This window comes from Cottoperca gobio, chromosome 9 (assembly GCF_900634415.1).
Source record: "Cottoperca gobio chromosome 9, fCotGob3.1, whole genome shotgun sequence".
In the NCBI taxonomy this organism is placed as follows: domain Eukaryota; kingdom Metazoa; phylum Chordata; class Actinopteri; order Perciformes; family Bovichtidae; genus Cottoperca; species Cottoperca gobio.
Genome location: NC_041363.1, coordinates 22,749,121 through 22,765,125, shown reverse-complemented (window position 1 = coordinate 22,765,125; position 16,005 = coordinate 22,749,121). Strand labels below are relative to the sequence as shown.

General features: G+C 39.3%; 1 protein-coding gene across 1 annotated transcript; it reads left to right on the top strand.

Annotated features, from left to right (window-relative positions):
* Positions 1-2,827: 2,827 nt before the first annotated feature.
* On the top strand, positions 2,828-7,940 carry dmrt2a (doublesex and mab-3 related transcription factor 2a). The gene is made up of 4 exons (XM_029440096.1): positions 2,828-2,987; positions 3,746-4,156; positions 6,075-6,177; positions 6,606-7,940. Exons 2-4 carry the CDS (start codon positions 3,791-3,793, stop codon positions 7,685-7,687), a joined length of 1,551 nt encoding a protein of 516 aa, XP_029295956.1. The 5' UTR covers positions 2,828-2,987; positions 3,746-3,790; the 3' UTR covers positions 7,688-7,940.
* Positions 7,941-16,005: the final 8,065 nt, after the last annotated feature.

The following is a 16,005-nucleotide window of genomic DNA, read 5'->3' as shown; positions in this document are numbered from 1 at the left end:
GGTTCAGGTTTTCCAGAAAATATTGATGGAGTTTTAGGCCTTTGCCTAAATCCCCAGCGGGATCTCTCTGGAGTTTGCAGGGATCCTTGAATGAATTCCAGGATGTTTTGGGAGTCTTGATGGGCTTCCTTGAAATGATTCCATGCAATATTGAATACCCTTGGAACCACCTTAATATTCATAACCACATTAACATAACATAACATAACATAACATAACATAACATAACATAACATAACATAACATAACATAACATAACATAACATAACATAACATCCCAGCCTCTTCTAGATTCCCCCAAGACCCTCTGACATACCTCCTGGGATTCCTTCAAGGGAGCATGGAAGGTCCTAAAAGATTCCTGGAAACCCATTCAAGGACCTCTGGCCCCACACAGCCATAATGAGCCAGCGGACACAGACAACACATTTCACCTGGAGGATCCAGCAGCTCCGTGCGGATCGTCCTGTCCGACCGTCCAGCTCTCAACATCAAAGCATTCCTGACGTGGAAGCAGCAGCCCGGGGTGGCCGGTCGTAACCTCCCTAATAAATTAAGACGAAGTGGCAAATAAAGCTGCACCTGCAGGCCTGACGTCTTCACCTTCAACACATGGAGGAACCGTTAAGAGGCACTGTCCTCATCTGGAGAAAAAATTAAATAAAAAAAGAACGGGTTTTCAGACAAAAAGTAATGTGTTTCTCCATTTTCTAAAACTGTTGCATTTTCTTTTAAACATGGCTATTTATATAAACTGTAGCAAAATGGCTCATTTCATAACACCAACTGCAAATGCAAGTCCTTCGGTAAATAAAACATAATAATGTAATACGTATTTATAATTTAATTTTAGCGACAGGCCTACTATAAAAATACAGAAAAAGCAACACAAGTTTACAGTGAAAGAAAAATCATCACCAATTCATCATATAAGAATGTGGGAATTATATGAGACGTGAAATTAAGAACATAAAAGTTTTAAACATTTCTATTTGAAATCTTTCAAGCTAGTTTCAAGCCAAGCAGGACAAACCCCTACTTTATTTAGAATGAAATATACAATGTATCCTGCTTTTAACGTCGCTTTGTTCGTTCATTTCAAAGTACAAGTAGCTGAACGGACAAAAGGTTAAAGTCAACATTATTTTCCACGCTACAGTTTGTGGATGTCTGTATTGTTTTGCTGTCAGTTCCCATGGAAGTCAGTTGGCACTGAGTAAATGCTGCGATGTCTCTTTTTTCTTTTTGAATCAGGCTTTCAGTCAACAAGCTGCAAACAAAGAGCCAAACATAGAAAGTTGTCCACATTCCTCCTTTAAATTTAGGAGTCACCGGTCACACCCAGTAAAAGAAAGGCCGAACAATCGTGTACAATCACCGGAATACTACACTCCGTAGCAGGATACGAATATCGAATATATCGCATTTAATTAGAACTTCATTTAATCTTTTTTCTAAATATTATTCTGATAAAGTTAATTATAAGTACACACATCATTTCACTAATGTTACGCAAGCGTCTGTGTTTAAACAAAGGTTTAGAAAAATAAATAAAAGTGTTTTCTTGTGCTATTATTATTCTAAGGATCAAATGTCTTATTTTTTATTTATTTATGTTAAAATGTTATGGATTTAATGTGTTAAGCATTAAGGTGCAAGGTAATCTGTATTTAGGACTATAAGGTTTCTTAAATGTGTAAGGCTTTGAGTTTAGAGTTGAATTGAAGGGTTTTTAGGATTTGGGATTTTTTAGTGGTTATTAAAAAGGGAGGATTTGGATTTAGTGTGAAGATCAGTTAAAGTTGGGCGCTGTAGGTATATTTTAGGTTGGGTTTTACTTGTTGTGTGTGGGACTCTGCACGCTGACAGGGTGTTTTTTCTGTGTGGTGTGATTGTTGTGAAAACATTGTAATCATCAGTTACTTCTGGCAGGAGCACAGACTGTAACAACCTGCAGGACACAATCATCAGCTGTCTATCTGCTCTGCTGCAGCAGCTTGGTCTGTCAGAGAGGTATATTTACATAGGACACAGATTAGACGCTTTATGCCAAATATAATGTGCATATCATCACTGTAATATACAGGAGAGACGTTCAGCGTGGGCCGTGAGATCGAGGCTAACCTTGCTCTTTGAAAAAAAAAGTTTTTCGAGGATTTTCAATACATCTGATGCTCAATAATATATTGCTGTTTTTAATATGTTACTGGTGCCGTTGTATATGTGTTTTTTTTTTATTAAGGGGGACTGTACAATGAATTAATACATAAATATGTTGTATTGTGAAATACATGGCAAACTGATCTGAAAAGGGCACTGCATGTATGTTTTCCCATCAATTCAAATATTATTTGAGTAGTATTGCATGTGTTTAGCAACAGGCAACAGTGAGATTGTATTAATGAATGGATGAATCATTTTACATTAGTTAACGTATTATAAGCCATTTTCAGTAAACATTTATCTTATCTTAAGTAGGTTATTGATCAATAATTTATATTGGCCTATGTATAGGCGGCCTGGTTGTTCTTTTGCACATCAGAATTGAGCTAACAGTAGGACACTATACGTAATTTTTTGAAAAAACAGTAATGTATAGGTAAACGCAGTGTCCTCCCCAGCAATAAACTGAAAAACTAGACATCCATTATGATCTTCCCATCCATAAAAAAAAGACAAAGAAACTATTGAGGGCATGCAGGGAATAACTGCTCGTGATCCTATTGGTCGGCGCGTGTTTGGAAGCAGCCAATCAGAGGCCAGAGAAGGCAGACTGAGCGGTTCATAGGAGTGGCGCTCTGAGCGTGCGCTTCAGAGGAAACTTGGATCTGTTCGGAGTACACGCTCGTTCACCCACTCAATTAGCAGCTAATTACAAGCCTGTTGTGGAGTCTGGACTGTGTGTAATTCATCACGCACTGCTTAACGACGTCACACAGTGCTGAAAAAAAAAACCCTGGACAAGACCGCTGAATCAACTTCTGGAGGTAAACTCTTTTCTTATGTTTGATAATCATTTAGAGGGTATTTTTTTTAGTAAGTAAGTCTTGGGGGGAATAATTTAACTCTATGAGGTTGGACCAAATCCCTGCATTAAATAACCAATTTATTTTCAACCACTTAGGCTGCAGGAGTGATGAATTGTGGTTAGACGATTATTGGGCTTAATATTAGTTTATTGGTGTGCTTATTTTAGACTTCCAATAATAGTTGTTCAGATTTTATATTTGCCTATACAATTATATACACTTTCTTTCGTAGTTTAATATCTTCAATATGATCTTAAATAGCCTAAATTGTAGCAATCATGTGGTTATACGTCAATATCGATAGCATAGTGACAGGTTTCTGCTGTGCACTCTTTGGATCTTTTTAGATACGTTTTTTTCCTATTTCTATTTTGATTTAGAATACGTTTGTGCAGATTTATTAAACATTTAAAAAATATATTTTTATGTTAGTTTTCTTTCTGCATGGATTTTCCCATTTAGTTTGACGACATTTAGCTCAGAGGTAAAGTAATTAATAACAATAAAAATAATTTTAATAATAATAGGCTACTACTAAATCCCTATAAATTAGTTTAAACCATCATTCAAGTAATTCAAGTGTAATATTAATCGAATATAACAAATATCATTTGGTAGAGTTTCCACAGGAGATAATGTTGAGTAATTATTTTTATTGAAGTGACACCCATATTAATAATAGCCTCATAATAATAATAATTCATATTTGTCTGCAGACATACACTGGGTGTACAGACAGCCGGCGGAGGACTCGGGCAGACATGTCAGACAACGCCGGTTGCGAGTTTGAAATCGACGTGGAGAGCCTGGAGACGGAGAGCGACGACCCGGCGGACTCCTCCAGCCGCCCCGGCTCCGCGCCGCTCAGCCACGCCGCCTCCGAGGACGACGGCGACAGCAGCAAGGGCGACATCAAGCCGGTTCCCAGCGGCACGGGGGAGCAGAGGAAGCTGAGCCGGACGCCAAAGTGCGCCCGCTGCCGTAACCACGGCGTGGTGTCCTGCCTGAAGGGACACAAGCGTTTCTGCCGCTGGAGGGACTGCCAGTGCGCCAACTGCCTGCTGGTGGTGGAGAGGCAGCGGGTGATGGCGGCGCAGGTGGCCCTGAGGAGGCAGCAAGCCACGGAGGTAGGCCGGGAGTGTGTGCGGGTATATGGATATGGGTGTGTGCGGGTGAATGTGTATGGCTTTTAAAAGTTGTTCAGATATTTTAAGTCTGGATTCATACCTTAAAAGTGATATTGCATTCAAATGCTTTTTATTCAGCAACAGCTAATTCAAACAGTAAAAGTTATTCCTCTTTATTTCAACTCAGTCAATATTGCTTTCCTGTGAGTAGGCTTACTGATTATGATAAAAACATACACGATTAACAATACAACAAAATCCAGCCAAGTGTACTGAAATTTGAGTCTGCATTATAGGAAGCCTCCAAGTTTATTCTGTCAGACCTTTCTGACCCTCAAAATCAGCAGGCTATTCTTTTTATCTTGTTTCTCATAAGACGGTCCTCCACTTTATTTACTTTGTGAATCCAGTGGGGTCAATCACTGCTATCCATACACACTGCATCACATTACTGCTGCTCGGCTACCAGAGAGAACAATCCATGTTAAACATGCAAAGATGTCTTTGAAACTACAGTCAATTTCTTAGACGTTAAAACACACATCATTTTCAAATGGCATGACACATATATGATATCCCTATTATCATTAGTTATTGATTATAAGCTCTCTTCCCTGTTGTGTTCAGTTTCATATGTTATGTCTGTGTTTATGTTATGACAGTTTGGTAGTCCCTCTGATAACTCTGCTTTACAGTGACCTGTGACCTTTGAATTGTTGTGAAAATATGACTTAATTTAATCAGGTCATTCGCTTACAGTTATCTTTGTAATTTACCTTGTTATTATTAGTCTTCCTATTCCAGTCAAACTTGCCTTTAGCTGTTATTTTTATTTATTTGAGATGTTGCAAGGTCAGCACCACCATTCATGACCATGAAAGACCTGAAAAGGCGAAGTTTTTTTGGCTTTTCTTTCTTTTCTTTTTTACAGTAATGTGACAGAATGCCTGACATGATTTTCCTCTTTTTTGATTTTTCAAAATCAAGCATTAGCCACTTAAAAAATACAGTTTTGTTTTTCCAACAAATCTTAAACTTTCAATTTTGGAAGCAGGTTTAGGTTTAGTCTTCCTTTTGTTTTCACCGGGGGGGAATGTAATGGAACAGATTAAAGGTTCAGGGTTTGGAAGTTAATGTATTTCTTTAATGTGTACCACTATATCTTTTTGTTTGACTAAATAAACATGAATGTCAATCAGTGGTTCTTAAAGTGGCGTCTCAGGATCCCTGATGGGTTCTTACTGTAATGTTGTTTTAGCAAATTATTTAATAAAAGCTTATTCAGACGGCTTAATGTTTAAAAAAAGAATTGTTCTCTTATTGTCTCACTCTTTCCTCAACAATTATACATTTCAATCTTCATTTAGAAACAAACACAAATCTCCATTTATGATCTCCTCAAAGCCAAATGTCCCTATTTGGGCTCTGTGTGTGTGTGTGTGTGTGTTTTGACTGCGGTGACATTCAAATATTTGAGAATGTCTGCGGTAAAATAATGAACCACGTCAGCAGTGGTATTTTAAAGATGATACCAGATGGAAGTTTTGTGTGTGTGTGTGTGTGTGTGTGTGTGTGTGTGTGTGTGTGTGTGCGTGTGCGTGTGTGTGTGTCCCCTCGAGTGTATGAGAAAGCTGAATGTATAACTTTTGTTTTAAGTTTTTGTTTTGCCATAAATCAATATATTTAACATTGTATTTATCTCTAACATGAAGGTTATTGGTCGGCCTACGTCACCGAGTGATCCTGCTTTAACACATTTAAAGTCAGATGTTATAACTAAGAAACACAGGAAACAGCATCATGACCCATATTTTAAGTAGATTATTATTATTAAGAAATTGAAATACATTATCCTGAGACATGTGACTTGGACTAGTTGTGACAAATCTGACAACTATTTGTTTTCTCTATTCATCAGGATAAGAAAGGAATATCTGGGAAACAAATTCCAGCAGAGAGGAGGACGATATATCAGCGACATATTCGACCGTCCACTATGCTAGCCAAAAGCATCCTCGAAGGTAACAAGGCAACACATCTGACAAATAGAAACATGTTTTATTTCTTTCTGATCTTTTTCTGTTTCTCTTGGCTCATCCTCTGTCCCTGTTTAACTCCCATAAAACCTCCTTTTCTCCTGTAGCTTGTCTTGGATTTCTATCTTTTTCCACTAACAACACCAACACAGTGATAAGGACTTGTTAACGTCTGTAAGCAGTGACTTTATAAACTTATTCCGCATGATATAAGTTCACTAATTATCATCTCCAGCACTGTCGCAACATACTGAAGCATGATTTATATTCTCTTCAAACTAAAGTCAAAATTCTTGCAGTTTTGCATGTTTGTCAGTGTGAACATTTCTGCATGCATGCTTGACATTAGCTGTAATCCAAAACACATTGACTGTCATAAAGCTTGAATTAAATGGGGATTCTTTTGATGGCAGGGTACCGTCCAGTGCAGTCTGATCCATTCAGCCCGTCTCTCCCCCCGCCGCTGAGCGATCGCATGAGGAAGAGAAGAGCCTTCGCCGACAAGGAGCTGGAAAGCATCATGCTGGAGCGGGAGTACAAAGAACGAGAGCTGCTGGAGAACAGCCAGGCTGCCTCGCTCATCTTCCCTAACAGCATGGCCCACCACGCTGCAGAGTACAACTACAAGACGGCCTACTCGCCGGCAGCTCAGGTTGAGCCCCAGTCCAAAGAGCTGTGCAGCTTCCTCGGCCCTAACTGCTTGGATCTGTCCATGCAGTACCCCGCCGGCTCAGCCAACGTCGAGCTCATCGCCTCCAACGTCAGCGTGGCCACCACCTACCGCCACTACCCGCTGCAGCCCTCGCGAGGCGGCTTCATGATGTGGCCCCGCGGTGCAGGCAACCTGGGTGACGCCCTGCTCTACCAGCAGTGCCTCTTCAATGCCACGGCGGTGCAGAACATGAAGCCAGGTGCAGTGTGGGAGCCCAAGGTGATGCCTGCTGAGAGCCAGCCGCCAGAGCTGGAGGTTGCTCTCGCTGCTAAAGTGGAAGGATCCCGAGCAGCTGCGCGGCAGGACTCATCAGACTCTCAACGGGCTGATCCCAAACCTCCTGGTGTCGCCCAGGCGGGGCAGAGGGACTGCTCAGCTTTCTCTCCACCCAAGAGGAGCTTTGGGCAATCTTTCCCCAACAACTCTCATTCCCAAATCTCAAGCCAAGTGCAGAACAAGCTGAGCAAGGACAGCGCTAAGCTTTCCATGAAACTCAACTCCTTTCACTCCCTCATCCAGCACTCGCTGAGTGAGAAAACCGGCGGCGAGGCCGGGCTGGAGCTCAGGGCTCCATACTGCAAAGAGCTCTTAGAGGAGGCTGCCCGAAAGTTCAGGGAGGGCTCGGCCAAAGACATTCAGGCCGTGAAAATAAGCGAAAGGTACGCCAAAGACTTTCTGTCCAAGCCTGTGGGGACCAAGATGGAGTCCAGTGAGTCTTTGTCCTTCTCTGTGGAGGCCATACTGAAGAGACCCACACCTGCCATGAGTCGAGCATTCCATTAATTTCCACTTCTCGTGCACTATAAACGTCAGGTTCGTCTCAGTTTGGGGGCATCTCAACTTGTGGTTTTGGGGTCAAACTAAATCTTAAACACAGGCACTGCATTAGAAACTAGACCAGCTAGAAAATATTTGTTCCCCTATGTAATATTTATGTACAGTATATTATATTTTCCATGTGCATGTTTTAATAACTTTATTGTGTAGAGTATTTAAACATTATCCCAATGTTTTCCTCATGTCAATAAACTTTAAAAGACTGAACTCTTTCCATAAAAAGTCTTGTATTTCATTTTATGCTGGAGTTATGACATGTTTAACTGTGAACAGGTTTTTGTTTAGGTCAGAAGTTAGTCTGCACCCACTAATAAATCACTGTGGCTTTTACATTCATACGCAGCAAAACAGTTCACACCAAACAGGAGGTATAGCACTAGTACAAAATTGACTTATCTTACACATATATATATATATATATATATATATATATATATATATATATATAAATACCAGCCGATAGAAAACAGTGAAGGGTTAAATATTCATTCTTATGTGTTTGAAACATTTACCATTAAAAAAATAAAAATAATAATATTTTTGAGTTTCCTTTGTAAGATAGAGTTAAATTAGACAACAATCATAAATGATAGCATACTTAAATTGACAAAGGGTGAACAGAGTTTACACGTTTATTGTCAACTCTTCATATTTGCTGTCACAATTCCTGCAGAAATGATTGCCTCATATTTTTATTTTGGGGCTCATTTAACTGTAACTATATGTGGAAACCTGAGATATTTTATATAAATAAATATAGAGTATTGTTTTTGGTAATATAGTGAAAATCAACAAAATAAAAGTTATATCTGAAACAAATTGTACAGACTTGGATTTTATTTTAGATTTTTCTCAAATCATTGGGACATTAAATGAAGTCCCACCATATTGATAATGGGCGGACACTAAAACGTAAAGATGTTTTGCCGAAATTTGACGGCAAATATTTAACTTTCCGTAACAAAAGAACCTAAAGCTGTAAACTCAGCCTCACTGAGAGCCGTTGAAGGATTATTGCCCGAACGTTTTCATGATATTGTGTATTTGCATAAAACAAAGTCAAAAACAAGCAAAACACAAACATGAAGTGTGGATGTGGACTAACTGTTGTGCAAGGGTTTGAAACATGATATCAGCCCATAAATCTGTGAGCAGCATCATCTCATCCGTTCAAGATGCATTTCTCCACTCATTCCTTTCCAGTTACGGACTGTGTGTGTGTGTGTGTGTGTGTGTGTGTGTGTCTGTCTGTGTGTGTGTGTGTGTGTGTGTGTGTGTGTGTGTGTGTCCACGCTGAAAGACAGCTTCAAACATGGGTTTCACATGAGCTGCAGAACACTGATCTGTGGAATAATGAACAAGACGAGAGGTTGTTCTAAAAAAAAACAACTCACTAATCTCTTCTTTCTGGCAAAAACGTTCACATTTCATCGCCGTGAATCAGCAGCCAAACCACTTTAAAGCTCTATTTTCACTTTACTTTTTTTTCTTCTTCTATTCTTAAGCCCACAGAGAAATCTCATGTCAGGAGGAGATTGTGGATGTGTGATCGTTTCAAAGAGAGTCCTGTTGCTGCTGTAATTGGATTTGGGCTGATGATGACATTTTGTGTCACCGTAGAGAGCTGACATCATTTTAAGTAGTCTTTGTTTTTTTGTTTTACAGTGGTGGAAGAAGTACTCAGAACTTTTACTTAAGTGAACACACAAATACCATAGTGTAGAAATACCTTGCTACTCGTAAAAAGAACAAATACAAACGTATTAGCATAAAAATATAATTAAAGTAGCAAAATCACTCACTATGCAGAATGGCCTATTTCAGAATAATGTATATCATGTTATTGGATCATAATTATTGATGCATTAACATGTTCATCACTTTAATGTTGGAGCTGGAAAAGTGGAGCTAATTTCAAATACTTTATCTGTTTGGTAGTTTGTGAGTTTGTTTCACTCCACGGATACATAATGTTTTGTCTAAACCTATAATATTACATAGCAATTTATTTTGTTGATTAATATTTTGTATTATTAATCTGAACATGAAAAGTAACTAGTAGCTAAAGTTATCAAATAATGTAACTCAAAATGGTACCTTAGTTGAGTAAATGTAGTTAGTTTCCACTACAGGTGGTTAAACATCAGACTCAAGAAATGTTGAGGAATGATAGAGAAGAAACATTTACTTTAAAATATAAAAACGTATTTTTACTAAATATAATAAGTTTACATTTCATCAGAATTTTTATTTATTGTGTTTTCCCCATCTGTGCTTAACAGTTGTTTCCCACTTTAAGATCCAGTGTACAGAAATGTGTATTTTTAGCAGAATACTTTAAACATTGAGTAACATTTTGTATAGTATGCTTATTAGTTTTCTTGCAGAGAGATGAGAAGATTGATACCACTCTTTTATGTTGCTATCAATCTTCTTATCTAATAAATCTTGGCAAGAAAGTGAATAAGTGTATTTACCAAAATATCGAACCTTTCTTTCCTTGAAAATATCTTTTTTTTTGTTTGCAGTTTAGTTCACAATGACCTGACGTAAATCCTAGCAGAGGACGTCCTTCCAGCAACATAACTGAAAACACCTGCGAGGGTATGTGTGTCCTTTAATCTTTAACAATGCATCGCATTTAATAAATTCAATATGTGATTTTTATGTAAACCCAAAGTAAAGTAAAAAGAACAATATTTTCCCCTGAACGTTAAAGTTGCATAAAATAGGCTTAAGTAAAGAACAAGTACTTCAAAGTTGCAGTTACAGTAAATAAAAGACACACCTTATTATTAGCCAGTGTGTGTGTGTGTGTGTGTGTGTGTGTGTGTGTGTGTGTGTGTGTGTGTGTGTGTATGTGTGCATGTGTGTGTGTGTAACAGCAGTTGGCTGCTGAGCAGAAGGTGACAGTGTTTGTCTGCACTAACCGTCACTGATAAGTATCTGCTGAAGTCCTTACTGAGGTCTCATTCTCAAAGTGTGAGATTTAACATGTCAGCAGAGTCAACTGGTGAATCCCCCCCCCTCCTCTTATCAACAGTTGTAGTTCACACAGTAGCATTTTGTTTAGGGTGCGCAGGTGTCATCTGCCATTTAGAGACTTCAATGACTTTCCTTCATTCCTTCGAGGTTTGGTAAAGAAAAACAACAACACACACACACACACACACACACACACACACACACACACACACATACACACACACACACACACACACACACACACACACACACACAATATATATATGTATATATATATATACATATATATAGTTATATCTTTTACATTTTTAATCTATATACTTCTAATGATCTTTTTCTTCTCTTTTTTTTGTTTATCTGTACTTGTTTCTGTCCTTGTGCTGCTGCAACAACCCAATCCCCATCTGGGAAGCAATACAATCTTATATTTTTATCTTTGTGTTGAATTTCAACTTCTTTGCATTTAAAGGACAATGCAGTTTTTCTTATTTTTTTTTATACCACTTACTACAAATTCAGGATTTAGCATCTAAAAGCTTAAATGTCATATGTACAGAGAACAAATTACACTGTGTATAAATGATCTTAGTTTGCTGTCGTGTGTGAATGCAATCCATAAAAAATACTTGTTATAAAAGGTGATTACACATGGAAGACAAATGAAACATACTTAACATACCAAAAAAAAGAAAAGAAAACCTGTTCAATTAAAGTCTAAAGAGCAGCCAGCAGTCATTTAAATAATATATATATTACATTTCAACATTTCAAGTATGCTGACATCATTGTGCCCACATACTTTTGTGTTCCTTTGGTCTAGACCTGTTTTTTATGGTTAATTAGCAAATGTCAGCATGCTAACACGCTAAACTAAGAGGATGAGTGTGGTAAACAATAAACCTGTCAACCATCAGCATGTTAGCATGCAGACATTAGCATTTAGCTAAGGCGAAGCTGTGCTTAAGTACAGCCTCACAGAGCTGCTAGCATGACTCTTATATCCATTTTCCACTAAAATGAGTTCTGTGCGGTTCCGTGCTGGAGCTAATGTTGGTTCAACTTGCGAACCTCCTAAGAACTGTTTGCTTTTCTACTGACCAGAGCCCGAGAGGAGCCACGTCATAACGTCACCGTGAAAATTGCTGCTCTTCCCAGCCATTTCACTCACAATAACAACAATGGCGGACTGCGTCGGAGCTGTGCTCATGTTGCTCTTACTTTCACAAAGCAGGACTTCTCCAACGACTTTGTAGTCTTCGTCATACTCACCATGAACTGTTGTTGCTTACGTTAATCCCGCCCCAGCCTCTGGCGTATGCTCTTTGCTGTTGGTAGATAGAGTAAAGAGATTGTGATCGAGTTGAACCAATTTTCGGGGGCCGAAAAGGAAACACGAAAAACAACGGTGTGATCAGTCAGTATGGACTTCCCCTGCTACCACACAACAGATCCATTCTTCTCCTGCCCATATAGCATTTGCCCTGCCAGTGACTGTGTAGTTGGTTTACTGCTTTATCACTGCCCGAGTCGTCTTTACCTGTAACTCACACACACACACACACACACACACACACACACACACACACACACACACACACACACACACACACACACACACACACACACACACACACACACACACACACACTATGAACCCTTCTCCAGGTGTTGAAGCAAGCCATCCGTTCCACTGTTGCTGTAGTCACGCCAGTAACTCCCAGCCCATCTGATACGCTACAATCCTTTGCACATTAAGAATCTATTAAGCACCACAAACTCAAACACACACGGTCACAGAAAAATCCCACGGTGGTAAATGGCACATGCTATATTTTGCATAACCGATCAGTGGGCGTGAAGGAAAGGGTATAGGATCTCTATTCATTTGTCTCTACCAGCAGCAGCAGGGAGAGGAACACTGGCCGGTTCCTGCATCCCCCCCCAGCACCTTGTAATCCAGTAAGAAATGTGTAGCACTGCAGCTTTTTGACAAGTAGCTCCCACTTAATTACCATGTTGTCAGGGCTGACAGGCCTGGGGGCCGATAGGGGCGAAAAGGCTGGAGGTTCATGGCTCAAGTTGGGAATATCCTGTCCCAACAGTCACACACACACACACACACACACACACACACACACACACACACACACACACACACACACACACACACACACACACACACAAACACACGTATACACACACTTGAAATGCATGAACTGGTATGATTCAACACACACTGAAGTCCTGGTAGTTTGAGTGTTTCCTGTTTCGTCTCTGGAGGCAGAAAATGCTCTCGCTGTATTTGTCCTCAATGAACAATATTCTTTGTAGCAACTTTCAGCTGGAAGTACATTACAGAGATAACAGCATACTAGAGAAGTGTTTCCATGGTTTTCAGACAAGTGGAAAAAGTTTGTGTTGAATTTGTTTCCCCACACTGCTGGACTCCGGGGATGGGGCAGGAGTAACATCCCACATGCCCCCATGTTCGAAAAAACGCAGAAAAAGTGCTCTCTTGTATGCCCCGATGGTAGATGATATGAACATGATAAAGTTCCTACAAAGGTGCCCTTCCAGTGGAGAAAAGGTGTCCACATAATGTGACTGATCGCTGCAGGTGGCATCACTGCTGCAAAACAAAGGCGCGTTGGAAAATGACGGCTACACAGAAAAAGCCATTTTTAAAGGCTGCATGTTAAGTATTGTACTTTGAGGTATTAATTGATATTCATTTAATTGGATACTTCCATTTTCTCCTACTTTATACTTCTACTCCACTACATTTACTCCCCCATTTTCATTTGGTAATTTAAATGACTAGTTAGGTAGTTTTCAGATTAAGTTTGTGATATAGATTAAGATTATGATATCATTGTTCTATATTAAGATACTAAGCAGTATATTAACTAATTAAAATGAGCTCCATCGTTACCAGCTGCAACATTAGTGACACACACACTCAATACAACCCTAATTATTTGTTCTGAAATGGACCATTATGTACTTTTACTTTTGGTGCTTTAAGTATATTTTAATAGGAATTCTTTTGTACTCTTTAAGTAAGATATTAAATACAGAACTTTTACTTGTAACCGAGTATTTCTACACTGGTATTGTTACTTAAGTAACAGATCTGAATACTTCCACCACTGGTGCTGCTAATACTAAACAACCCAAGAGCAAACTGCTGGAGTTAAGTTTTGCCGTTTGTGAGTTTTGGCTCATTTTATTACTGATTCGCTCACATGTTGTAAATTGTAATTGTGAATGAGGTGGCTGTTTAGCTGCATTTTTATTGGCATTATTGAAAACTGATGGTTTGGTTGTGAACTGAGGATGTGTTGTGAGTGTTGGTTACAGTCAGATTGAGATGAGCTCTGACGTATTCATTGCTCGTGTGCTTATCACTGTGTTTTATCAGACTCGTGCTGAAGAGTGTCCTCATAAAACCACTTTATAGACGGTTGTGTATTTTCTAATAACATTATTTTAATGTGCCGCCGGAGTGAATGTTTTACCGATACTTTCAATATGAACATTTAGTCCTTATATTGTTGTAAAAACGTACTAGCAGCCTGGCTTTGTCCAGTGTACGTTAGTTTAGAGATTTGAAATGATTGCTGCCTCCAAAGCAGCATTGCACAAACATTTTCATCTCTGAAACTCCAATCGGCTGTGTTTCCACAAAGACTTGCTACAGGCCAACACGGACACAATCTGTTCATTAAACAGCGTCGCGTTGTCTCCTGAGGCTCCAGAACGATTCTTTCTAACACCATGTGCTCTTGTTTTTGCAGTAGCCTCCAGCGTCACCCCACACTTCTGCTCACAGCGGGAGAAAATAAAGATGCTTTTGCAACACAAACTGACATTTGGAGCACTTAAGAAAACAAGTGAACAGTCAGTGTGGAGCCTAAAGTAAACAGTGAACCTTCACCTCAGGTCCATAAAATAATTAGTGCCCTGAGGGAGAAGATAGCAAAGGCTATATCTCCTCTGTGTACAGTATGGTGCTTTGTTTCATTCAGTAAGGACTCATTGTTACCAGGGAGTCCACTTTAATTTGCAAGTTTAAGCTACTTAAAGGTGTGTCTCGTCTTCACTGGAATCATTTTGAAACATTCATGCAAGGATCAAGGAGAAAGGCAAATTCAGCCACTTCAAATCCAGATGATAGCCACATTTGCAAGTTAATGCAAATAATTGTAAATCTTTGAGCAGCCAGTGTTTCGGTATGATGAACCTTGAGAAAAAAAGAAGACAGCTTTAACTTCATTTGGCGTCACCAGCAGTTTGTAACATTCGTCCACCCGTGTTTCTCATTGCTGATACTTTCGAGATGTTCTTGATTTACCCGATTTATATTGAAGAAAAATGTCTTTTGTGACTTATACATATTGGCATCTTCTCCACCTGCTGAGCTTTTGCAGGGAATTTGCCAGTCTAAACATTCATGTAAATGCTATGGAAAAAAGCTTTGTGTTGCATTGTCACCCAAAGAAGATCATGACCCTCTGCAGTGTACTGTCACACATGGGCCATGTGCACTAAATTCAAATGTTATTTCTGTCAGGGTTGTTTTCTTTGCTGCCTTCTGCAGTAAAGTCTCTGCGTTTATTCACAGCACTCGGTAGCTACAGTAGGAGTGGAAAAAGAGATTAGTTGCGGCTGCTGCAGCACTAACACCACTGCGTGTAAAGGTCGGTGCAGGTGGTGCAGCTGTAATTCTACAGTGATAAATGACCACTGCACCTGGCTTAGGCTAACTAGAGTAAACACCATGATTGCTAAGGCTAACACTTAGAAGCACTGATTTGCATAGGCCTATAAGAGTGTATTCAAATGTACACTCCCTACAGTATAAATGGCCCCCCCTCAGGCAAACAGAACGTCTATGTTGAGGAACGCTGTAGAAAACTGCACCACAGGACACTTATATCTATTAAAATTCTTTTTTAGGTTTTTATTTCTTTTGTCCCTCCACTGTTCAGGTGTAAACATTAAAAGAATCAATAAAAAAATGAATCAGGTGGAAATGGATCATGCTGGGCAGCTATTCTGTCAGACGGAGCAGAACACAATGAACGTTATTTATTCAGGCTTCGTTCATGGCTTCCACTAACCGTTTTTTTTCTGTGTTCGATATACAATATGTTTATAATAAAAGTACAGTATTACAGTATACATTATGTGAGCTGACACTCTGTTCAGAGCCTTATATAGGATAAATTGATTACCTGTGTTTTAGGTGCAGCGTATACCTCCATTATAAGTTACTG

What these genes read in the sequence shown, in the direction of transcription:
- dmrt2a (XM_029440096.1), top strand. Translation starts at nt 3,791, where the DNA reads ATGTCAGACAACGCCGGTTGCGAGTTTGAAATCGACGTGGAGAGCCTG. An exon ending in GGAGGCAGCAAGCCACGGAG is followed by an intron (nt 4,157 to 6,074) that starts GTAGGCCGGGAG and finishes TCTATTCATCAG; the next exon opens with GATAAGAAAGGAATATCTGG. An exon ending in AGCCAAAAGCATCCTCGAAG is followed by an intron (nt 6,178 to 6,605) that starts GTAACAAGGCAA and finishes TTTTGATGGCAG; the next exon opens with GGTACCGTCCAGTGCAGTCT.